The following is a 26,156-nucleotide window of genomic DNA, read 5'->3' on the forward strand; positions in this document are numbered from 1 at the left end:
ACATTCCACCTAGCTTGTCGTCCCCCTTTCCCTGGTGGCTGCGGCACGCGGTTGGCCAACACCTCATGCAGCCTTGGGAGGAAGCAGAGAGACCACCATGCATAGCGGCGTGGCTTTGTAGGTGTTGAGCGCTCCCTGGAAAGATGAAAACATAGAGGCACTTTTTTCCTGGCTGTTTATTAACAGAACAAAGAAAAAACGCACTGGCTTGAAACAGACGCCAGATTTCAAATGTCGAGGCAAAATACGAGGTGGCAATTAAAATGTGATTACACAAAGTCTGGACACTGAGCAAAGTTTACAGGACAGTGGGCGTGGGCTTTCTGTAACAGACACTTAAATATACATGACAATAATTGCAGATAGAAACCATCAAAGACAAACTCCGAAGCAACTGTTAATGTTTATAGACTTCACCCCAACCACAGAGCCTCACATCAAGACTAGCGAGAGTTGAAAGCAGCGCAGCTCGCCTTCCCCCTGCCGTGGGCTTCTCTTCTCTGTCTGAGTGACAAAGGGAGAGGACAGCTCACGAGCTGCCCCACTCTCCGCTTTCTCTACACCTCTCCCGAATCTAACACATGTCCTCAGCCTCGTGGCAGTGTCTCGGGGGTGGGGGCACGAGCAAGAAGTCTTTACAGCTGCAAGTGCTCATTGGGAAAGAGCTCGCTCGCGGAGACTGCACAGGTTTGCAAAAGAGCTTAAGAGTCACACCAAGCGGTAGCACTTGGAGCGAGAGTGGGCATCAGTGACCAAGTGCTTTTCCATTTGGTGTGTGTCAGTTTGCACAACACTCCTTGGTCACAGCCACATCTCTCAGGGCATCAAAACCACAGATAGCATCAAAACCACAGCGAGACTAGGCCACCTGGCTTTACAAGGTATCACTGGGGTGGACAGCACAACCTGTGTATTTGCAACAAAGTAGAATAAACATAAAACAAAGCAGAATAAACACAACTCTACTGAAACAAAAGCCGTCACTTTATTTACAAAGTCACAAAACCAAGTATAAATACCTCTGTCATTAATGTTTAGGAAAACCATTTACAAAATTTTCAAATATGTACAAGTAGCTTGAAAAATCACCAGCTTTCCATCCATCTCGTCGCAGGCCTGGAGGGGGATGGGCAGGGGTGACACCACTCAGATGGCAATGCGGACCAAGTGTGGCTGGCTAGGGCTGTGGGCATTTGCTGTTGTTTCAGGCCCCCTTAGAGCATCATCAGCACGCAGCACTCTATGGTCCCTGTACTGGCTCTGATTTAAAGCCCCCTGGCCCCCTGGGGCAGCTGGCCAGCACTCTGGGCAGCAGCGTGCTGCTCCAGAATGTCATCAATCAGCCTCAAGTCACATACCCAGTCTTCATCCGGGTCCTCACTGGAGCCTTTTAAGAGTGCCTCAATGAAATCCACCTCACTGTAGTCAGGTGGTGAAATCAGATCATTTAGTGGCTGCTGAGGCAAGAAGTTACTGGGTGACAGCTCAGAGGGGGTTCCTGTTCTGTTGAAGGGACCCAGGGTTTGGCTGGCAGACATGGCCGAGGTGGTGGTGGTGGCAGCCATGACAGCCACATAGCTTGGTGGTTCAATGCCATGCATGGGACTTGTGGGAGGCAAGCTGGCCGGGCCCTGCTGCAGGGACTCAGTGCTGAGCACAGGCACAGGGCCTCGCAACGGGCTAAAGCTGGGATGGGCCAGGGTAGCGCTGCTCCCCTTCTGGCCAGACCTGTTTCCCGGGGTCACGTGCCCAGGGGGTGCAACTGCCAGCTGAGATGGAAAAGCTGGGGCCACCAGGGGCACTTTCATGGGTGCCTTGGCAAAGACAGAATTGTTATCGAAATGCTGCTGAATGCTGTTATCTGCTTGGCTTGGGGATGGTTCCCTTGAAACTGCTGTGGTCACAGCTGCCGCCGCCGCTGCTACCACCCATGTGGCATTGTTGAATGCAGTGGGCATTTTTGGCACACTGGGCTGTCTGAGGCAGTGGGGACTGAGGGGCTGGCTGCCCAGTGGGCTGGGACAGAACCTGGGCAGGGGCACTCCTTGGGGGGCGGCCTTGGCACTCTGTGGATGCTGGCAGACAAAATCAAGACTGCCTGGGGGGTTTTGGCTGGGGCGGGAGGACGTGGGGAGCTGGGAGCCAGGGCTGCATGCTCCTGGCTGCTTCCGCGGAGTTGGCGAGATCACACCCATGCCCTCGCAGCTCTGGCGCCGGGTGGGTGGGATTGTTCCTCGGTTCAGATGGTTCGGGAGGAGCCCAGGTCTGGGCGGCATCATGTGCTGGCTGGAGGAGGGGTTTGCCGTGGTCTGGCTACACTTGGAGGTGACTTGTTCTTGGACGGCTACAGGAAGAGAGAGGTGGGATTAGTTTCAAATGCAACCTTGGCTTGGGTTGTTGCCACGAGACAGGAGCTGTGGGTCAAGCATCAACCTCTTAGCATCGACCTCTTGTCACCTGTGTCCCTTGGCTCCATCTTCAGCACCCCTGCCTCCATCTCCCTTCAACTCACCTGCGCTGCAGTTCTACTGGAAAGCCCTCTCAGCCCTCTCAGGTCTGTGCTTAGCACCCTTCCCACAGCAGGCCATGCTGGGCTGGAGGCCAGGGGGTTTGTCTGTCTTCTTGGGTACACTGGAGGCCACGTGAGGCTGGGATGTGCCTGCCCTTATAACCAGTCCTGTATGTAGGACCCACACTGAATAGTTTTTGGCAGAAAGGAAGGAAAAAGGGAGAAAGAGAAGGAAGGAAATAAAAGAGGAAGGAAAGGAGAGAAGGGATAAGAGAAGAGGGGCTGGGCTATGGAAGATGGCTCAGCCACTCAGACCAGAGAGACATGGCTGGCTTCGGTAAGTGTGGTGAGGAGGAGCAGGGGCGGTGTGCATTTCTTCTCTGTGCTTTACAGTCTAGCCTGCCTCTGAACGTGGTGGTGGGGCTGCCGTGCTTGTTGTAGTGAACTGCTCTTTGCCTGCAGCCCCAGCTTGTCTGGCCCACTGCTCCAGCCTGGACACGGGGCACAAAGCCACTGTTCTCCCGGGGCCCAAAGGGACAGGGGTTTGCACGAGAATGGAGGATCAATGGTATGCAGGTGGCATTGTGCTGGAACCCTTGTGAGGGCAAGCGGACAAGGGTGGAGCGCTCCATGGGTGTCCTTGCTCGGCCACAATTTCACCCCGGTGGCTTGTAAAGAGTGCTTATCTCAGTCTTCCCTCAGTAGTCTGTAAGCTCCATGAAGTGGGGATCACTCTGGCTTTTTTGCTAACTGCTGTTTTCCTGGCCAATCAATACACACTGCATTCACAGCTGCTTATTAAGATGAGGTCCCTGGGAGCTCTGAGGTGGAGCATCCCTCACCCTGTCATATCCCCATGCCTGACACATGGCTCTGACACTCACTGCAAGTGGGTGACTGCATAGGAAAGGCAGGATTGGAACTCCAGGCTGTGGCAGCCCCAGGTCCATCTGATGTACACCCCAGGGCCCTGTCCCTGTCCTATTGGCTTGAAGGAATCTGGCTCAGCTTAATAAGTCTCTTGAATTAGAGGATTTTGGAAGCATTAAGTCCAGGCCTCCAGTTGGAATCCTGCTTTTAGAGGTGGGTGGGTGAACTCTGTCCAGTGGGACAGACTCAACCTTTCGGGCCTCGCCTCTGCTTAGTACTTCCAAGACGCAGCCATTCAGAAAGGAATGCTACCCACATGCCAGCATGCGTCCCCCCCTCACCCCCATGAGATGGAATACCAACCTTAACTGCTTACCTTGAAATTGACTCATCTGCTGGGCCACATACGCACTTCGCTGTTTAGGGATCATTGCCATAAGACCTGATTTCTGTTTCTCTTGCTAAACAGAAGATGAAAAACACACATTAGATTTCAGTTACCAAGAAATACTAGCCTTGGGATCACTGTGTGGGGACCTGGGACTCGGCTTTAGTGTAGCAAAAGCATGAGTGAACACACCAACACACACTTGCATGCATGCTCCACCCTCCCGAGCAAAATTCCACAGGGAGAAAGAAAAGTAGGGCTCTGCACCTGGGTTAAAAAAACCAACTGCTGCAGCATAGGATGGGACAGAGCTTAATAGCAGGAGCACACAGAAAGACGGAGGCGATTTGGATGTCCCTCTGCTCGGAATGGTCGGCAGTGAGATGTGGTCACCGAAAGAACAGATGTAACATTAGGCTGCATTAATAGAAGCAGAGTATGTAGGAGGGAGATGACAGTCCTGTGCTACTCTGCCTTGGCCAGACTGGGCCCACAGTGCCAACAGGAATCTGGGCATGCCAGTCTCAGGGAGGCCCAGACAAACTGGCTGCGTTCAGAGGAGGCTATGAAACGGCTGGGTGAGCCGAGCTCGGGGGGCGGGGGATTCTGGGCTTCCAGTCGGCGCTGTCCTGGACAAGTGACCACAACTTGCTCTGGGTGGTCCTAGCGTGGACGGCTGCATGATCACACAGTCTGGAAACACTGCCCGACACCCAGAGTAGCCAGCTATCACTGCCAACTTCCCATCCTTCTCCTGACTGGTTGGGGCGGACAGATGGGAGGGGCTTCCTGTCTCTGGCTGGAAGTTGGCTGGGTGGGCCCCTGGGGCCAAGGGGAGAATCGGGACCCCAAGGCGAGAGAAGGCAGGGCTTATTCCCAGGCCTGCAGCTGGTAGTGACTGGGTCTTAGCTCTGACTGGTAGCTGGGCTCTGCCTTTCTGTCTACCTGCTGCTATCTCTCTGCCCTTCTGGACAAGCCTGCCTGTGAGTGTGCCAACTGCCAAGGCAGCTGTCAGGGAGCACATGCCCTCAGCCCTCTTTCTGCCCCCCACTCCAGAGGACTTGACCCTACAATAGGGGCTGCCTGGGGTGCAGGCAGGCGGCTTCTCTGCCCCCTCAGGGCTGGCGCAGCAGGGCCGGGTGGAGGGCCGGCGCTTGGGAGTGTGCCTGGCCCTCAGGCCTGGCAGCGGTTCCTGGCTCAGTTCCTGCCAAGGCAGAGAGGACAAACAGGGAACCGGGAAGACTACACCAGACTTGTTCTGCTTCTGTGTCCCGCCCTTGGGCTCCTTCCTGTCCCAGCTCTTGCTGCTGCTCGCAGACTGGGGGCTTGCTGCTGGCTGCGCTGCAGTATAGGTGCAGGGGCTGTTTCTCAGCTCACCCCTGGGGCTCCTCTCTTCTGGCCAGAGTACCCGGAAGCTGGGGGGGGATTGGAGAGGAGGTACCAGGGCTCATCGTCCTGAGCACTTCACACCTCTTATTTCCTGTCAGCTGGAGATGCTGCATGGGGACAGGGAGGAGCATGGTGGTCACATGACTTATCCAGGCTTGGGGGTGTGTGATCGCTTCATGTCAGCCTTCCCCTTGACCCTTCTACCAGCCTGAGGCCACTGGAATAGATCCACAGTCCCAACTCCGAGGCGTGTGGCACTGAAGCTCAGAGAGGTTAAATGACTGGTCCAAAGTGATACAGCCAGGAAGCAGATGGAATGCTAGGACAGCATCCCCAGGGCTTCACCCTCTCCAGTGCGCCACCTCTGGAATTGGCTCCATGGGGGCCACCTAGGTGCACACAGTGCTTAGTCCCAGCCGGGCCGGCTGCCCAGTGGCTTCAGCAAGCAGCACCATAGATGGGGGCGGGGCCGAGAGGTGGGGAGATGGAGGCCAGAGGGTGTGAGCAAAGAGAAGGCAGGGAGGTGCAAAGGGCAGGATGTGCAGAAAAAGTCCGCCCAGGGCCAGTGGAAAACAAAACGAACAGCCCGCTTGGGCAGGACTCAGAGAGTGGAGCCCAGGGATTGCCTGCCGGATGAAGGAGAGCTTGCACCCGGTCTGGAGCAGTGGGGACAAATGGGATGCTACAGGATCTGCACCCATAGAGACACAGATTCCAGAGCGTCCTGAGGTGTGGGGAACCTGGCCGGAGCCGACATCATTACAGAGACTGCCAAGTCCGAATAGTGCCCTGGCCAGCCCTTGGTGATGGTGGCCAGCTCCGTAGACCCCTGAGCCTGGCCATGGGGAGCCCCAGGAAGAGGGGTCCTCCACAGGCTCTTTGCTCACTCCCACCCTGGTCCTGTTGTCCTGGGCATTCCCTCAGAGGCCACTTCCTTTGTTTTGCAGACTGAGCGCCCATCCTTTGTTCTGAATCAATGTGCTCCAAAGATAAGCCCCAAGAAAACAGTTGTTGCCTTTTGACACTGACAATTAGAATCGTTGGAAAATGGAGCAAACAGGAAATGCCAAATGGTTTCAGTGACCAGGACGGAATAGTGGCTGAAAATCGCTGCTTAGTGTCAGGATACTCAATTTCTGCCTCTTGTGAGACATGGCCCCAGTTAGTGGCTTTATAAGCACCACAGGAGGTCAACAATGACTGGCACTGCAACTGACATGGTGCCCACAGCCCTGCCAGGCAGTACTGCCCTGTGGGTCTTGTGAGGGTCTAAGGGTACTTCTTTCAGGGTGGCCGCCCTGGTGAACCTAGGGTTGGGGCTGGCAGAAAGTCTAAGGTCTGGTTCCTCCTTTGTCCCACCCTTTCCCAGCCCCTCTGGGCCCAGGGGCCAAAGTCACAGACAGGTCCTGGGCTGCCATTGCTGGAGGCTCACAGCAACACTCTTGCTTCCCCTTGTGCACCAAGCAGGAAAGGGGAAAAAGGCCTGGCCCAGACCCTGCTGCCTCCTGCCGGCTCCACAGAGACCAGGCCAGGTGCTGCATCTGCCCCCAATTAGCCACCAAGTGGTCATGCTCTTGTCCCCATCCTAGCACAGTCACCTACATGCTTCCCTCTCCCTGCTGCAGAGAAAATAATCTCATTACCAATTCAACCACTTAATCAGACAAAGGGGCTCTCCAGCTGGGCGAAGCCAGAAGGCAGGTGATCAGCAGGAATTGGACACATGCCCACAGAATGCTCCTGGGTTTCAGCCCAATTCAGACTGAAGTTACTCACCCCATGGTTCCCTAGAGGAGGGCATTCTGGCTTGGCATGTCAAGGGACAGAGGGAGGCAGGGAGCACGGAGAGAAAGAGTAGCAGGAGGAGGGAGAGGGAAAAGGCAGAAGGGGGGGACCGGAGAGACAGGCAAACTCTCGCCTATCAGGGAACTCCCACCTGCTCTCCCAGCAGACAGAGCCCTTTGAGTTTCCCCGCACAGAGCCAGCCTGCCACGCAGCAGAAGGCGCTCAGCATTCTGTCCCAAAGGCTAATGAGCACTGGCACTGGTTGCTTATTATTCCACAGGGAAAAGCACCTTTTCTTTTGGAGTTTTGAAAAGCCAAAATTGGGAACAACTCACCCTTCTTACTCCCTCTGAAATGACAGGAGGATGGCATAGTGTGTAGGGACTGTGACATCATTGAGATTTGCATTCTGGGGGCTCCTGTACCCATGTGGCTGGGGATATATGATGTCCACAGGGTCTGGCCATCCCTACCTGAGGCCAGTTTGACAGGGTCTTCAGAAACCAGCAGGAGCTTCTGATAACAAATGGTGGGCATGTTTTGTTTCCTAGTTTCCTTCTAGGAGTACAGAATGCCAGAGTCCCTGACTCCAGAATGCCCATGGAGGGGACTGGAACAGAGGGTGAGTTTCCTTCCTATGAATTGCTGAGGCCACAATCTGGGATGGGCTACTCAACAATTGCCCTTGTGCGTGGGCTTGGCTCAATGCCTTCCCCTACCCAAAGTGTCACGAGAGGGACACAGGCCTGAATGACTCTGAAGCCCCTGAACCTGCTTGCCCAAGTGCGCAGTGGGAAGATAGGGCTTACAGGACAGCCAAGCCAGTCCTTATCAGTCAGCTGACACACCCTTATTGCGGGTCTCCCATGGGCTAGGCTCTGTCCCTGGCTTGGGGCTATTACTGTGTACCTATACTTTTAGGGACCTTCAATAGACAAAGAGAGCAGGCCAAGGAGATTGTGATCTAAGACAACACGGCAGGGGAACACATGCTGAGTAGACAGGCAGTGGCAGAACCCAAGTCAGAGATGGCCCTGAGGCCCAGGTGAAGCCCATTGTCTACATTAGGCAAACCCTGGCCAGTCACCTTCAGCTGTCACTGGGGGCTTCACAAAATAAATGCCATCAAAAGCCAATGAGTGGGATAGGTGTGGTCACCCTTGTCACCCTGCATTTGTGGTCTTGTCTTTCCACTTGACCTATGACTGTGTAAACTATCCTTGTCCAGACTCCAGCTCAGTGGCTTCAGGGCTGGCCGGTGCCGGCAGGGCTTGGTCTAAGTGCTGAGAGTGATCCTCTGACAGAGGGAACAAAGGTTCCTCTTCTTCCCCTGTGGTGCCTGCACCCTGCCTCCCTTTGACTCACTGGCGGTGGTGACCAGGTGACAGCCTGACCTGTCCCTTGGAGCCCCCCAGGAGGGGCCAGCATCCCAGTCTCCTAGTTGAGGTCAGGGCTGCCTTCCTGCTGAGGCAGAGAGAGAATGAGGTAAGAAGCAGGACTCCTGTGCAGGCTTGCTGGGGTCCTCTGGTCAGTGGTTCCTGAGGCCAGCGCAGGGCAAGGCAGGGCAGACCAGGCTGGAAACAGCCACATTCTGAGTGGACACATCTGCTCTCCTAGTTCTGTTTCCCTGGCAGTTTGGGGCTAGACGAGATTCTGCTGGATTCAGCCAGAGAGCAAACAGCTGAGGAGTGCTGAGAGAAATCAATAGCTCTTGAGTGGAAAGCACTGCCTGTTCTTCCAGGCCAGAGCAGGCAGGATGAGGGAAGGGGCCGCATGTACCAAAGCAGAATTTCCATTAAAGGCCGGAGTTCTGGGAGGCTCTTCTGGCTTGATGGCATCTTCTGATCACTATCACTTAGAAAATGCTCCTGTCAACACTTTGCTTAGCAGACAGGGCAGACATCCCACACACATTGCTGTTTCATACGCCACGACAACAATGAGAACCCTGCCATACAAATGAAATTCTTTGCAAATGCTGGTCTCCGGCATCTTGTTCTCATCACTGCTAATGTGATTTGTGAGGCCACGCCAGGGCACCCCTGCTGGGCTCTAGAATCTAGAGGCCAATCCCAGCTCACGGTCCTCTTGCACCCATGTGCCTTCACCCCTGGACTGGACCACTATGCCTCCAATGGGGTGGCCCAGCTTCCCAGGTGGAGGGTGCAGGAGTCTAGGATGGGCACCCGCAGCAGATGAAAGGCAGGTCCTGAGCACCCACTAGGTGCCATCAGGCAGGCAGCAGGTGGGGAGATGCAGTGGTGCGGAAGGATGTGCAGGGCAGAAAGCATTAGCAGTCCCTCCCTGGCATCCAGGTCTGCCTTCGGGGCTGTCACCTCCTGTGCTCCTCCCAATAACCCAGTGAGGCAGGCGGGCAGGCTGAGCAGGGGATTGCACCCCAGGTGACAGATGAGGAAAGCGAGGCTCAGGAAGAAATGGCTTACCTGTGGCGTCGCAGTTAGGCAGTAGTGGAGCAGGCACCTGCCTCCAGGCCTTCGGATCCCAGCCGCCCCAGGGCGCTGCCTCTGAGGTGCTGTACGAGGAGGTGACTCTGGCCAGCTCATGAGCAAAGGAGCTGCCGGGCAGGAAGGCCTCACTCCCCAGGGCCTGGCAGGATGGGGGCTGTCGCCCGAGGCTGACCTGGGGGGGCCTGGCTTCCCCAAGCTTGCAGGCTTTGTCTACATGAGTCTACAACAACCGATTGAACAATCCATCAGCTGCTTGGCCATGACACGGTTCTGACTGATCTTGCCACCGCCCTCACCACCTAGTGGGGTCATTGGGATGCTGCGGTTCTATGCACTGACTTGTTTGGGGAAGCAAAACTAAATAGCTTTGTGGTCTTAGCTTGTCTTGGGTCACAGTCTCCCTAGAGAAGCAGTTACAAACTATGGTCTTGCTTCACACAAAGTGCATTCAGGGCGTCCCCCATTCCCTGTGTGCCACTGCCTTCTATGCATGAGTTGAGGGGGTTTTCTGAACCTCGTATGCCCATGCACGGATTTCATGTGAAGAACTCCCTGTCTTGAGCAATCATTGTCTTGTTGAAAGTGGGCATGAAGCTAAGCTGGGTAGTCGGTTCACTGGCAATGACTTTGACTGGTAATGGTTCCCTGTCATCCTACTCCATTCCCACCCCTGTCACAGAGCACACAGCTCTAAATTGGTGTGTGTGTGTGTGTGTGTGTGTGTGTGTACAAATACTGAGGAATCTGCAAAACCAAATGATGAGTTCAAAACCAAATAGTCAAGTGCACATCTTACAATGGCCAGGCTCCGAGCTGCAGCCCTTGCTGCTCTTGACCCTACTGGGCTTCAGGGCTTCAGGACTCCTGTGGGTGCGAGTTCCCTTTCCATCATGCTTTAGAAGACAGGATTCTACCAGCATGGAATAGACTTTCTGCATGACCCAGTTCTTTCAGCTGAGGCAATTAAAATGACCTCATACTCGATACCATTGTCAGCAAACACTTCAAAACTCAAATGAGCGGCTGCCTTGGCCTCAACACCCTGACGCGAACAAGTGCTTGGCAGCAGGGGTGTCCACAGAGACCAGGGAAAGCCTGCATGACCAGAGGCTCTTCCTCTTTCTACGAGAAGCAGCATCTCCACTCTCATGCCCTCAGTACCCGAGCTACGAGTGCTCAGTAGCGGCCATCAAACACTGTGGTGAAGCAAATACTCATCTCCTGCAGCTAAGCTAAGCAGGGCATTCAATTCCATTCATGTCAATGAAGAAACACCTAGGGTCTACCATGGCCCCATCTTTCCAATGGGTGATAGTCCAGTAGGTATCTGGATATATTATTTGCAATAATGCTAAGATTTCCATGGTTGAATTTGCTGAGCATTTGCTGTGCTCCAGGCACAAAGTCAACACTTTTAAATATTTGGTCTCGTTCAATTCTTATGAACAGCTATTTCTGAGGTAGGGGCTACTTCAGTCCTTATTTGACAGATGAGGACACTGAGGCCCAGAGGTCAAGTTAAGTTGCCCAAAGTCACACTGCTAGTTAGTAGCAGAGCAGGATGCAGAGCAGGTTTGCCTCACTCCTGAACCCCCTTGTAGTTTGTGTGTTGAGTCATTAACTTGCCAGATGGAAAACATGCTGTGAGACAGAGACTCATAATGTGTCACTGAGAAAGTCCAGGCCAGGTGTTACTAGGGAGGCTGTAGATGAATTTTTAAGCACAAATTGTAAATATTTAAAGTTGGGAATAAGAAGACAAGCTAACTGGCTGGAGAGGTTTAAGGAAGATGACATATACCCATCCCCCCCCCGCAAAGAAAAGAAACCCAAACAAAACCAACCAACATGAACTCTTCCTAGCAAGTAAACCCAATGTACTTGTGAAAAAGACTCCTTTGGCATACTAGGAGCAGCAACCGGAAAGGGCTCAGCACCCCCACTTCGGCGGGGCTCCTTAGTACAGAGCCGTGCTCACTGGCCATCTGCGGCTTCATTTCATTGCACTCGTGTTTGTCCTTGGAGCAAGGTCATGTGGGTGGAACATGAGCAGCAGCGTGGCTTTCCACAACTCCACTTCTTTAGGCCCACATAACTAGTCTAGCTCTTTGATGATTCTAAACACAGTTTACAGTCACACTGGAGTTGAAAAAACCCCAGTATGCAAATAGCACTTGGGTTCTGATGACTCGCCCGCCCGCTCCATGACGACACATTCTACAAGCGATGAATGGGGCTTACTTGTAGAGAATGAAAGCTTTTTAAGCTTTTGCTCAGGAATCTCTGGTAGCTTCATGTGACTTGGAAGATATTAGTGATGGGTCATAAAACCGGACCCTCTCTCAGCATTAGCATACGCTTACAGTGCCTCAGTAGTCCATGAGGCAGAAAAATCTACAGATGGCATGTGGAACTGACTGGCCGCGGAAGATCCCCTGATGGTATGGACAGCCTATTCTAGCAGCAGCATCATGAGTGGGCTGGAACACTTGCCCAAGTGGAGCAGGCACTGCACAGAGCCATGCCATCCCCAGCCACAAGCCAACATATAGATAGAAAGGGAAGACACCCTGAAACCGTCTGTTCCAAACACAGAGATGGGTTGGCTCTATGTTTGGAAACTGCTAGAACTGAAACTGCTCCTACCAATATTTCTTTGAGCTCCGCTTGGCAGGTGTGTGATACGTAGTTGATTTTCCTAATTGAAGGGCAGAAAACACATGCAAATCAACTGTAAAAGCTCCCAGTCAGAGTCATGACGCTATGCCATCTTCTTAGTGGGTGGCAACTAGCTCAGAATCACAGAATAAGTAAGTGGGACAGCTGGGCCTAGGCCTGACTTTCAAAATCACAGATACTAAGGGTGCTTCAAGATGAAGCAACATTTAAAGTGTACCAGCTAGGCTTCTGCATGTGCCCCACCCCCTCTACCCCGCAGCCTCAACTTCCTCAGCGTCTCCTTGCTGGGTACAGTAAGCACAGCTCTAAAGGAGCCATCCAACTAGCTGTCATGTCCAAGCAGCCAAGGAAGGGAGAGGCAGGATTTCCTCTGGAGATTTCTGGATTTAGACAGCAGATTGAATGCATGCACCTAAATTCATTCCCTCCCAAAGCCCCATTATAACTACATTAAAGGCTTTTTTTCTGGCTTTGTTTTTGAAAGACAAAATCCCACTAGAATAGAGAACATAGAAGAGGGGATAATAGCACCAGAATTTATGAATCTAAAAAAGTAGATAGACTTAACTGGGCCTGGTGGAGTACACCTATAGTTCTAGGTACTCAAGGCTGAGGTGGGAGGACTCCTTGAGTCCAAGAGTTCAAAGATAGCCTGGGCAACACATTGAGGGGGGAGAGAGAGAGAGAGAGAGAGAGAGAGAGAGAGAGAGAGAGAGAGAGAGAAAGACAGGCTAAGGTACGCAGGAAACCAAACCCCCAGGAAGCTGATTCTGAAGATGGTAGAGGAGAAAGTTGAAAAGCAACTTGGTTTTCAGGGTAGGATCTTCATCACACTCAGAAGAGAAACCTCAGATTTTCTATGGAACTTGAGGGTAAATGAAATGGGGTGATGGTCAGTGTGACAGGGTGGTTGAAAGCTGGTTAAGAAGCAGGCTGACTTGTAGACACCTTGGTCTCTATGTCCTCTCCTTAACTGTGCAGAGCACTGCCTTGACCCTTTGCTAGTGAGCTTCCTGGGCCTTGCTACCCAATCAGCTGAGGCATTTCACTTGACCCCATAGACACGTTCTTCATTGACCTACACAGGGTAGTCAGAATATAGTATGAATGTTTATCTTAAAAAATTGATTAAAAGATACATCCTCTTCAGCTATTAAGAATGATAAACTCGAAGCCTTTATATTGAAGTGGATGCCACTTGAACATATACTCATAAGTGAAATAAACCAGACATACATATGTAAATATCGTATAGTCTCCCTAGTATACGAACTCAAAAGAAGACATACAAATAGAAAGGTATAATACAAGTAAAAGGAAAGCAGGATCTCAAGAACTAATCAAGAGAGGGAAAGGAGAAGAGCTAGGAAACATGAATAAGTCAAGCCATACAGTTATATGTAGAAGATGGGCAAGGCAATGATCCTGAGAATCTTCAGAAGATTTTTTAATCTAGCAGTTAATTGGAACGATTCTCACCCTAACTAACTATATATACTGATACCTGTGAACTAAGCTACTGCACTGCAGATGGTAATTTGTAATAGTAGTTTCATGCGTGGAGAGCCTGTCATTCTGGTCTTCTGAATATGGGCTGTTGTCATGACATGCCAGTTGCTGCTATGATGTCTCTCGGGTAGGTGGCTGTTCAAGAAGAAGGGGGTGGTGAATGAAAGCAAGAGACAGGAAAAGGAATATTGTGGGAGGATCCTGCTTCAAGGTTGTATATGGTGAGATTTTTGGATTTATGTGTAAACATAAGAAGTATATAATTCTTTATGCCTATTTTAAAAATATATTCGAATTTTTAAGTGTTTTTTATCATATTCTGTAGGGACTTAAAGTTTAACATATCAATACTTAAGGAAAAATACCTGTTCCATATTATGCCTAAGATGTTTGATATTCAGATCGATAGTGAGGTTAAGCTTAACAGCCTAAGTTGTATGGTAATAACAATAAGCTTGTCTTCTGGATGGTTAACAACCTAAGTTTGCAGACCAAAACTAGAGAAAAAGGAGGGCTGCAAGAAAAGCCAACATTTTGGCCCTAGCCTTCTAAGGTCAATTAAGACTCAGGACATAGGAGAACTTGTACTGTAACGTCATGTACCTCGGTAGTGTCCCAAATTTTCTGATCAAGGAGATTATGGGGCCAAAGAGGAAAGTGATCGATGATGTAGAGTGTGCCTAAGGAGAGTCACATGGAGAGAAGACACTCTCTCAGGCTTTCACAGAGAGCACATTGGCCAAGCAATGGCCATGACTCATCCACATGGCTGACACTGACAAAGGTTCTACAATCTGAGGTACAGGATCTCAGGATAAATCCTGAGGGGATTTCACTGACCTTATCAAACCCAAAAGCTACAACTCTTGTTGCATAGGTCCTGCTTTACCTTGGTCTTAACCATCCAGCAGAAAAGTATAAAAACGAAATATAAGAAGTAAAGCCATGCTGTTATGTTGAGCTGTAGGGGACTCAGGTGAACAATTTCTGACATTGCCAGTGAAGCAGAAGACCCAATACTATTATGGGCTACTGGGCTCTTTTGGAATATTTTGCTGAGTTTACACACCTATAATATTCAAATAACGGAACTTAACAAAAAAAAGGCATACAGATGAATGGCCATTTTGTATCTGTGTATTCAAAGTGGTTAAGATAGATATATAGTTACATTCTCTTAATGAATAGAATGATTGTTCTGATGGTGTTTGTAAATAGGATATCATGGCCGCATCTTGTACAGCAATTAACCACTGGGAAGAATGTATCAATGTGTTGAAAGTTATTGAAACTGTCCTACCAATTTGATTTGAAACTGTCTCATTGCTATTTGTTTATCAATAAAATTATGGGAAAAAAGATACATCCTTGTTAATCTCCCTCAAAATACTACCCCTTGCTTGGAACACTTTCATCCCATTGTAGTGCGTCTCTCTGAAACAGTTCTGGAAATGCTCTTTTATGGAGTGTCTTTACCAGGTATGATAAAAAAATGAAGAGAATGCTCCTGCTCAGTGCCATTCAAAGGAAGGGCAGGCGCATCAAAACCTGATGAGCCACCTTATTCACTGCATCTGGCACTGAGCAACTTCTCAGTCTTTCCTAAAGTCAAAATGAGCAGGAGAGGTCATTGAATCAGCCATTGAGGCAGCCCAACAATTGAACTAGCGACACAGACTCCAAAACTGCTTTAGAAGGTGGCAAGAATGGTAAGGCAAGTGTATTCAGTGTGAGGAGGAGTTTGAGAGGATTAATGGTGATGTGTGTTTTAGTGTAATACATTTTTAAAAGCTTAAATATCCACCTTTTTGTTGATAAGACTGCTTATTTAGGAGGTTAAGGTGCTGGAGGTAGACTGGCCACACTGACGGTGGTGGGTTCCAGAGCATGCGGGTTCATTGCGCCCTTAGCTACTGATGTGAAGCTGGGGGCAGCTCAGGAAGCCTTCAGCTACCTGGGGCCTAGGACTCTTTTATACATCTAGTCTGTGCTTGTCGCTTAGTTTTTTCACAACAAAACAACATATGTGAGTTTAGTAATAATTGGCAAAACTAGCTAGAAAAGGAAGAGGACGGTAATCTTAGCATGAGCACGGCCGCCTGTGTGGTGACGGGGCTGTGATCAGGGAGGCTACACAGAGTCTATTTGGCAGTTGTCACAATTCTATTTCTCATTTTCCTGAAAGGGTGGAAGTCAAACCTTACGGTGACCCATGCATAGCCATGTTTATAGCAGCCCAATTTATCATAGCTGAATCCTCGAAATGGGCTCTATGTCCACCAACAGATGGATGCGTAAAGGCAGTGCGGTACTTATACCCACTGCGGTCCTACACTGCCAGAAACAAGAATGAACTCAAGGCATGATAGGTCAGTGGATGCGCCTTGAGACCATAATGTGATGGGAAATAAACCAGACTCACAAGTTTAAATACATCATGGTTCCTCTTATATGAGAAAGGCAAATATAAATAAAGAGCAAAATCAAATACAGATAATAGGAAGTAGGGAGATCTTTTCCATAGAGGAAGGAGACCCAGAGTTGGTAGGGATGGGATGGGTAGGGGATGAGCAAAGAATCAAGATGTGTGATGTCCATGTACCAACTCTCCATCTCAAATGTAATTCAGTATGTGTTGCACGCAGGGGCTAATGAAAACTAAAATGTTAGGAAAAACAACCCAAAAGCCAGTACATTTCTCAACCTGCTCAGGATTACACAGGTTTTTACTTTTCACTTCTTTGTTACACTGTACTTACAGACCTTGTACACTTGTCTGTGTCTGTGTCATTTTCTAATAAAGGGGAAAAGCTATGCACGCAGGTTGATACCAAGAATGTGAACTATACACTTTGGTATAGAAGAAAATTAACGACATACCATATTCTTTCTAACTTGTTAACAGTAGCTATACCCGAGTTATTTATGTATTCATATTGATATATTTTATTCTGCCATCAGCTTTGGGTCTTCTGACAACTTTCCAAAACCAAAAGTCACAAAATGTACTCAGAAGACAAGGTCCCCGTGTATAATTGAAACTAAATGGCTGAGACAGGCTATCAGTGGCAGTCTACGCAGATGATAGCTACCTAAAGAGACCTAAAGATGCATGTAGGTGCACAAGGGTCAGCGCCTGGAAGTTACCATAGGTGTCATTTCTGGAAAGAGGGGAGGTACTCTGGGGCTTCTAAGGTGCTGGGTTTATTACAGTATTTGTTCTACCTTAGTCTGCATGTACAGCGTGCACTCCATAAAACATTTCCTCTAGTGAAAACCAGGAATTATGATAGTAGAAAGCAATGGTGCTATGTCAAGGGAGCAATCTAGTTTACTTACTTATTTATTTATTTCATTTGTATTTATTGGATACAGGGTCTTGCTATGCAGTTTAGACTTGTAGCGATCCTCCTGTCCCAGCCTCTCCAGTATACCAGCACACTCGGGGCTCTGGGGTCGGTGCAGCATGCAGGTGCTGGCACTTGAACTCTGGTCCTTGTGCTTGCCAGGCAGGCACTTAGGCTGCTGAGCTATCTCTCCAGCCCAACAATCTGAGTTTAAAGTCATTACCGTGAGAGGTTATGAAAGAAACGTTGGAATTTGGCCATATTGACCTTTCATTTGTGTGTGTGTGTGTGTGTGTGTGTGTGTGTGTGTGTGTGTGTTTATTTCAGTGCAGGGTCTACAGGGCCTCACTACACAGATTGGACATGTAGTGATTCTCCTGTTTTCAGCTTCCCAAGCACTGGGATTACAGGTGTGCACCATCACACCCAGTCTCAATCATCATCTCTTTGCACCCCAGTGGCAGGGCCAGCACTGCCGGCCAGGAATCGAACCTCTGACCCCTGCATCTGCCTAAGCAGGAGCTTTAATCCACTGAGCTATTTGGCCAGCTCTCACATTGGCCTTAATTCTGTGCTCCAGATAAAGGGCTTTAGGAGGGTCCGTGGTGTAGGGACCTCGCTCGGGGTGCTCTTGGCAGAGGTTTCTGCTCTGGAGTACTTGCAGGGATGCCAACGCTTCCAGGGCTAAGGGTGCAAGGCCTGTCTTCTTCCTCCAGATTTTGTCCACATAGATGCTCAGCTGGCTATTTCACCTTTGCTGCCACTCTCTCATGGCTATTTGTATCATCCAGCTTTCTGGGGAGGAGACCTCACTCTCTCCTCTCCTGTCAATGACGGCTTCAACTTCTGCCTTTTCATTCGGACAGATCCTGTCTCGTTGGGGCCAGCATGTTCCCCTACTTTTCAAACACTTTCAAAACTTAGGAGAAACTAGAACTCACTTATTCAGCTAGTACTTACTGTAGTTTAAGGAGAGGCCCCATTGATTGCCACAGATTGCCAAGCAAATTACAGGCAGAGTGTGAGGCTCAGAAAGACTTCCAGAGAGCACCTATTGCTACTGCTTGGCAAGGACTCAGCCTGCACGCATGGAGCTCAGGGATGCCACCCTCTGAGAAGCACCAGCTACCTCTAACACCCTATTTGATAAGTGGGTACTACAGTTTGACTCTGGAGTGTCCCAGACCTCCACAACTGTGAGACAATATAATCCTCTTCTCCTCCTACTCCAGGGCACCTTGCTGCGACTCCTTTACACCAATGGCAGCCACTTTCCCTGGCAATCCAAGAAGGGAGAAGAGTGGAGCTAGTATATGTAGCTTTGATCCACAGCTTAATGAAAATGAGATCCATATGAGACACAAATGCCATGAAGGAGAAGAAAGAAACTCTTCCATACAGAGATGGTATCTTTCGACTTCTTTTTGTTTCTCACTGAGAACAGCAGGACACATTGCATTCCTGAGCTCAGCAGGCCCTGTTGGGAAAGACATTACCCCTCAACCTTCCTCCTAGGCCTCGCTCCTGCAAACAGCCTGCAGTCTCTGTTGGACCTCTTCAGTGTTCAAATGACACCGCATGCCAACAAGCGTCAGGAGCTTTCAGGAATCTATGATCTCACTCATATTTAAAATAGTACACCAGGAACTGACCAGGCAGTAATCAGTCTGGGAGAATGCGCAGGGAATTTAAAACAGTTGTGTTAAAGGAACTCAGAGAGCTTGAAAAGCACAGAGAAACACCACCAAAGAACTTAACAAAGAGTTGGATGTAGTTTAGAAAATGACACCGAAAATCCTCAGCTGAAAATTGTACTCAGAGAAATTAAAAATGTAATGAAAGGTATACATAGCAGGATAGATCAAACAGAAGGAAGAATCTGTGAATCTGCAGACAGGCTATTTAAAAACATATGTTGGAGGATGTTGTGGTTTGTGTTTGGAAGTCTCATTCAGTTGTAGGTGGGCTTTTCCAGAAGCGGCTAGATCTAAGCTGGGATTGAGTTACAGTGCAATGCGGGGATTAAGGGTGGGTGATTACTAAATAGGTGCACTGTTTGCCTTAGCCCTGTCCTAATCCCTGTAGTCTGAATAAAATAAAAGGGGCAGAAAAACATTAAAGCCCCTCTTGTGTTGTTTTTGCTACCTTGTAGGTGCCATGAACAGCTCTCTTCTGCAAAGTAATTAAGACAGAGGAGAAGAATAAAAAAAGAATGAAGAGAAACAGAGAAATCTTACAGGAACTTTGTGACAGTGTTAAATGAACAAATATTTGGGATATTCGAGTTCGAGAACGATGTGAGCATTCTAAAGGAGTAGAACACTTTGGGAGAAATAACAACAGAAGCCAAGTGACGTGGCCCACGCTTGTACTTCTGTCTACTTGAGAGCCTGAGGCAGGAGGATGGCCCGTTTAAGGCCAGCCTGGGCAATGTAGCATAGACTGCCTCAAGATAAAAAAGAGCTGAGGATTAGCTCAGCACTTCTTGGGCTTAATCTTCAGTACTGAAAAAAAAAGAAGACAATGAAAAAGAAAGAAGGGGCTGGTGAGATGGCTCAGTGGTCTACAGCACCTACTTAGAACAAGCTTAGCAAAGCACAAGGGACCGCGGTTCAATCCCCCAGCACCACATGCCAGCCAGCCCCGCCCCCTGGTGGGCTGAGCTGGCCACACACACACACACACACACACAAATAAATAAAATTTAAAAAAAAAAAAGAAAAAGAAAGAAAAGAGACACAATAACAGAAAACTCCCCAACGCTAAGAAGGATACAAATCTAAGCACAGGTAACCCAAGGTAATCCGTGAAACTGAACTCAAATAAGCCTATCTTAAGACACCTTATAATTAAACTCTCACAGGGGAAAGATAAGGAGAGGCTATCAAGGGTGCAGGGAAAAGCCAGCACAGGAGGCTCCTGATTCTCTATATAGCACACTTCTTAGCAGAAACTTTAAAAGCCAGGAGGAGAGTGACATGAGATTTTCACAGCACTGAAGAAAAAGATTTGGCAACAGAGAATACTGTGCCCAACAAAGTTATCCTTCAGAAAGGAAGGCAATCATGGCTTTAATGTATGAAGAGACAGGCAATACGGAAAGATGTAAAGTGTGTTATCCAGAACGCGCAATGTGGGGAACGGTGGAACACAAGTAGCAAGTTTTCTTCCTGCATTTTCTCTTGTTTTTGGTTTGCTTCTGTTCTTATCTATGTGATTATATTAAGTTGCTCTAACTTCAGACTAACTTTTTTTTTTTTTTTTTTGCGGAACCGGGGATTGAACTCAGGCCCTTGCGCTTGCCAGGGAAGCGCTTATTCCACTGAGCCATCTCCCCGGCCCTAACTTCAGACTAACTTGCCATAACCAAAATATGTTTTTCTGAACTCTGTAGTAATCATAAGTCAGAATTCTGTAATAGAAAAACCAAAACTAATAAGCAAGGATGAAAATACATTATGAGCAATTCACTTAATCACAAAGGAAGGGTGTAAGAGAGGGAGAAAGAAAGGCAGGAACCACAACAAACTAGAAAACCAATTATATGGTAGCTAGAGGTAAGAGCTTACCTATCGGTAATTACCTTGAATGTAAATGGATTAAATTCTCCAATTAAAAGACATAGAGTGCTGGAAGGGATTTTTAAAAAAAGTCCCAACTATATGTCACTTGAAAGAAATTCATTTCTCCTTTAATGACAAATATAAACTGAAAGTAAAGGGACAGAATAAGACATTCTATGCAAATATAATCCAAAAGAAAGCAGGAGAAGCCCTAATTACATCTGGTGGAATTTTTCCAAAATGGAGTACCACTCTGTCACAAAGAGGGATAAGTTGGAGTTATTTGTAGGAAAATGGATGCACCTTGGGACAGTGATGTTAAATTAAATCTATTAATCACACAACTGTAAATATCACATGGCTTCTCTCATATAAGAGACTTGAAGTATAAATAATTTAAAGATCAAAACAAAATATAACAGGAAGTAGGGAGAGAGATCTTTTACAAATGGGAAGGTGTCCAAGAGATGGAGGAAAGGGGGAAGGGGGAGTTGGGAAGGGAATAAAAAAGAATTAAGACATGCTCACTGCGGCAGCACACATTCTAAAAAATTATGACGTGTTTTATATATATGTAACAACGCGCCATGATGAAAGTAATCATTATGTAGTACAAACATGGACTAATAAAAATTTAGAAAATTTAAAACATAGACTTTATACAGAAAGAAGCTAAACAGATATGGAAAGTCATTATATATTGATAATTGAAATTCAATATATATTTATTATATACTCATAAAGGGGTCAATTCAGCAGAGAAAATCACAAAATTAGGTATTTAGACCTGGATATTGTTTGGCTCTTAACCAAATGGATCCAAAAATCATCCACAAAATGCTAATAAAGCAACTCCAACAGCATGTTGAAAAGGTCACTCACTATGATCAAGTGGGATTCATCTCAGAGATGCAAGGATGGTTCAATATAAGCAAATCAATAAATAAAACACCTTTCTAATGAAATGAAGGTCAAATCCATATGATCCAAATCTATATGATGGAGAAAAGCCATTCAATATAATCTGATCAATATCCCTCCGTAATAAAAATGCTGAATAAACTGGTGTACAAGGAATGCATTCAGTGTAATAAAGACATTTATAATAATCCAATAGCTAACATTATATGAAAAGGGGTAAGGCCAAAGCCTTCTTTTTAAGATCTGTAACAAGACAAGGGATATCTATTTTCTCCACTTTTATTCTATTCAGTCTTGGATGTCTTAGAACAATTAGGCAAGAGAAAGAAGAAGATCTAAATTAGAAAGGAGATTCATATATAGGGATACCTCTCTCTCTCTCTCTCTCTCTCTCTCTCTATATATATATATATATATATATATATATATATGTCCAAAATCCACCAAACTCTAAGTAACTATCAGAAATAATAAATTAATTCATAAAAATTGTAGGGCATTATTGTATGCCAATGGTGAATGATTTGAAATGCAAGTCAAGGTATAACAAAAAATGACCATCCCTGCCCCCTTTCAGTGTACTTGTTTGTTAGTTGCACAGGTAATAATTCCTGCTCCAGTTTCAGTGGCTCCTGTCCCTTAGAAACAGCTGGCATTTGGGATGCTGAGCTGGTCACTATGATGCAAAGTGTATGAACCAATCCCCCACTGGCAAGTCTTTCTGTTTCTGTACTGCCTGCTTATTTATGCCATATAGCTCTCAACCACCAGAGATCAGGGCCTGGCATTCCAGAAATAATCCTGATCAGTGCCCAATCATCTAAATAAATCTACCTGGAAAGATTTCATGGGTGTTGTTTCAACATTTCAGTTTGTCATTGCAAAGAAATCAATCTGATTTAAAATAGCTACCAAAAATTCCTAGGATGAAATTTAACCAGAGTTGAAAGATCTCTACACTGAAATTTTTTTAATAAAAAAAGATAAAAGAAAGTAGTTTCTTATGTTTTAAAGATATTTTTTCTCTTTAAAATAAAAAATATAGCACAAAGCAGTAAAAATCAAAACAGCCAAGTATTGGCATAACATAGGCATATGGATTAACGTAACAGAATATAGAGCCCAGAAGGAAACCCATTCATCTACAGCCAACTTCTTTTCAACATAGGTGCAATAGAGAGAAACTAGCATTGTCAATAATGGTCTTGGGTTCAGTCCACAGCAACACACACACTGGATTAAAGATCTAGTGGTAAGGCAGGGAACTATGGAACTACTAGAAGAAAATACAGATAAAATGCTTCAGAACTTTGGTTGGACAAGAATTTTTTTTGTAAAAGACCTTAAAAGCACTGGAAGCAAATGCAAAACCAGATACATGCAATTGCACGAAACAAAAAACTTCTTCACAGCAAAGGGAACACTGAGCCACCACAGCTCATAAACAACCTAGAGGCTGTGGGAAAGTATTTGCAGTATATGCATCTGACAAGGAGTTGATGTCAAGAATATAAAGAACTCCAAAAATTCAAGAGCAATGTCAACCTGATTAATGAATAGGCAACAGATCTGAGTAGGCATTTCTTAAAAGAAGACATCCACATGGCCAACAGGTAAATGGAGAAAAGCTCAACATCACTAATTACCAGGAAATGCATAAGAATAGCTATTATCAAGAAAACTAATGACAGGCTCTGGTGAGATTGTGGAGAAAGGAAACCTTTGCGTACCGTTGACAGGAACATAAATCAGGACAGACCTTATGGGAAACATTGTGGAGTTCCTCAGAAAAGTAAAAAGGAAGCTACCACATGGTCCAGCCATCTCGCTGCTGGGTTCCTATCTGAAGGCAGTGAAATTCGTATGCCAAGGAGACTCCTGAGATCACGGAGGCACTATGCATGGTAGTAGGAACAACCTAAGTGTATGTCATAGGATGCATGGGCAAAGAAAGTGCAGAGCATGTACGTGGCGGCATACTGTTCAGCCATAACCATGGCAGAGATGGAAAGGAGATCATTCTGGTGAGGAGCGCCAGTCGGCACAGAGGAGGGGCGCTGTTGAGGCTGGGGAGAGCACGCAATGGAAGAAGGAGAGTGTTTCCTCAGTGGGTACTAGGGAGCAGCTGGGCAGAGCAGGAGGTTTCGAGGTACATACAGTAGGGAACTACAAAGAGCAGCAATGCATTGTGTGTTTCCAAAAGCTGTAAGAAAGGCCTTTAAAAGTTTTTGGCAAGAAAAGGATAAATGTTAGAGGAGACAGCTATGTTTAGCCTGACTTAAACATTACACAATGTATACGTGTGCTGGACTCTAGATGGTATGCATCGGTGTAATTTTCATGGTCATATGTATCAGCTAAATACACATCAAAAAGGGAGAGAAACAGAATTCCCAGTATGATGTTACTGGCAGATGAGGCCTTTCACAAGTGATCCATTAGGAGAGTGGCACTCTCATGATGAGAATTAGCGCCCTGATCAAAGAGGGCAGAGCGAATCTGTCTCAAGCAGGGAAAAGGTGACATCAATGAAGCATGGCCCCTCGCTAAACACTGAGTCTGCGGCTGTCTTGATCTCGGACTCCCCAGCCTCCAGATCTGTGAGGGACCAATTTCTGTTGTTTAGAAGCCACCGTTGCTTGCCTCTTCTGCTTAGCTGCCTGAGCTGACTGAGATAATAAGGAACACCAGAAGCGCTCCTCTGTCACAGCTCACTGAGTTCATTTCTGTTTGTACTTTGTTGTACTTGCTGGAGCTAGATATATTTTTTCCTGTGATTTTCCTTCCTCACTGCAGTCATGAGTTGGTTGCTCTGACAAAAGAAAGTGTAGGTCCTGGGGGACCCAGTGAGTCTATTTTCCCAGAGCTCCTGAAAAGGGGATTTAGCTGAGCCCTCTTCCTTCTGCCAGGTGCAGCCTGTACCCTGCAAAGAAAGTTCTGCTTTCCAACCACTCTGCTCCACTTTCCCCAAGAGGGCCTTGCAATTGCTAAGTGGATGATTTGTGCGTGCTTAGGAGGAAGAAGGGCTAGCTGTTGGACCCCAGAAGGCAAGCGTAGGCATACCCTACCACTTTGCCTGCAAAAGCACTTTTTCAGTGTGACTATCTAATGACAATGGGATCCATCAGTGACACAAAACACAGGCACAGTCTTCAAATTCAACAGACATGGGATATACTTTTAATGGGTTTGTGGATATTATTACTGACCTTTTCTAAAAAAAATAAATATTTTATTTGGCTTGATTTCATTATAAAATTATATTTAATGGTAGAAACTTAAAGCAAAAAAGAGAGAAAAGAATAGAAACTTAAAGCAATGGTGATAACTTATAGAGTGAGATGAATTCCTATCCTACTCCCAGAGGTGCAGCTGCCTACAGAGGGACTCAGGATGCAGAGGGCAAGAGTCTGCATATTTAGCGGGAAGCTGGGACAGTCAGGCTGTTGCCTTGGGCTGACGGTTGCATAGCCTCAATGGAATCCCACTTCCCCAGAGGCAGAGCGCAGGGCTCACCCAGATCAGTTCCCCAGGCCCTGTTGGGTTGGGTGTTCTATGAACCTGAGGGGCCTCTACTGTCTTTGCCCAAGTGCCAGTCTACCAACCGTGGGAGTTGGGAGGAAGGAACTGGGTACTCAAGGGGGGCAGATGTCTTCAGAGAGAAGGCCCTGAGGGCCTCGCAGTGAGATGCCCAGGGCTCCAGAGGGCACCAGGTGCCCAGAGAGTAAGAGAAAGAGCTGTGAAAGAGGTAGGTGTAGAAGGCAGGGACACCAGAGTTCCCCACCAGTTTTTTTTTTTCCTCAGATGACTTGTGTGTTTCATTCCTTTGGCACACCTGCAAGTGTAGCCTACGCGATGTGTTGTAGAAATTGGGCAGTGGCTCGCTCTGGTTTCACCCAATCTTCTCCTTTCATTATACAAGATAGAGAGAGTTCCAGAGAAGCAGACGCACTTGCTCCCAAGACAAGCCTTGCTACTCCTGTGTGCCAGACGATGGATGAGTCGCTGTGGTTTATATTCAGATCCTCCCCCAAAGCTTCATGTGGTAATAGGTGGGCCTTTTGGAAGATGACTGATTAGGAGGCTTTTCAACTGACATGCTCCCAGGAGGTAGGGCCTGGCTGAAAGAGAGGGGACACTGGGGGGCATGATCTGGAAGGTTTCTTTCTTTTTTCTGGACTCCTCCCTTGACTCTCTGCTTCCTGGATGCCATGACCTGAGCAACTATTCTCTGCCATGCCCCTTGGAGCCAGCTAACTATGGACTGATAGCCTTACAAATTGTGAGCCAAAAGCAAACCTTTCCTTCTTTAAGTTGTGGGTGTTGGTTTGGTGTCTCAGCAACTGGGAGGTTGACTAAGACCCTGATGGTTCAGTGACCACTTGCATTGCTTTCCAATCTTGCTTTTCCAAATGGTAATATTTTCTTTTTTTCATATTCCTACTCTTTGCCTGCCCAGGTAAGCTTGGTGGCCAGGGATCCCTGAAACATAACGAGTCACATACTGACTCAATTAGGAGGATGGCATATCCTCCGAGCTTTCTAGATTGAAGCTGGATCACTTCAGGGAGGTGTGAGTGGTACTTCTATAGGGCTGAGGATCGGGCAGTGTAAAAAGCGTGTGGGAAGAAAGAGTGTATGGGTGAGGAGGGCCGTGGAGGGTGAGTGCAGCAGCAAATACTGTTGGTGGCCTGGGCAACACTGAGTTTTCCTTTTCTGGATATCTCC

General features: G+C 47.6%; 1 protein-coding gene across 1 annotated transcript in view; it reads right to left on the reverse strand.

Annotated features, from left to right (window-relative positions):
- Positions 1-1,679: 1,679 nt before the first annotated feature.
- The window catches only part of Mamld1 (mastermind like domain containing 1), a 109,797-nt gene continuing 85,320 nt past the window's right edge, over positions 1,680-26,156 (reverse strand). Inside the window, exons 4-6 of the mRNA XM_023706290.1 lie at positions 9,386-9,629; positions 3,756-3,840; positions 1,680-2,344 (exon numbers count right to left, since the gene is read on the reverse strand). Coding sequence (XP_023562058.1) covers positions 3,800-3,840; positions 9,386-9,629 — 285 coding nt within the window. The 3' untranslated portion in view covers positions 1,680-2,344; positions 3,756-3,799. The remainder of the gene's footprint in view (positions 2,345-3,755; positions 3,841-9,385; positions 9,630-26,156) is intronic.

Source organism: Octodon degus, unplaced genomic scaffold (assembly GCF_000260255.1).
Source record: "Octodon degus isolate 3935 unplaced genomic scaffold, OctDeg1.0 scaffold00249, whole genome shotgun sequence".
Taxonomy (NCBI): domain Eukaryota; kingdom Metazoa; phylum Chordata; class Mammalia; order Rodentia; family Octodontidae; genus Octodon; species Octodon degus.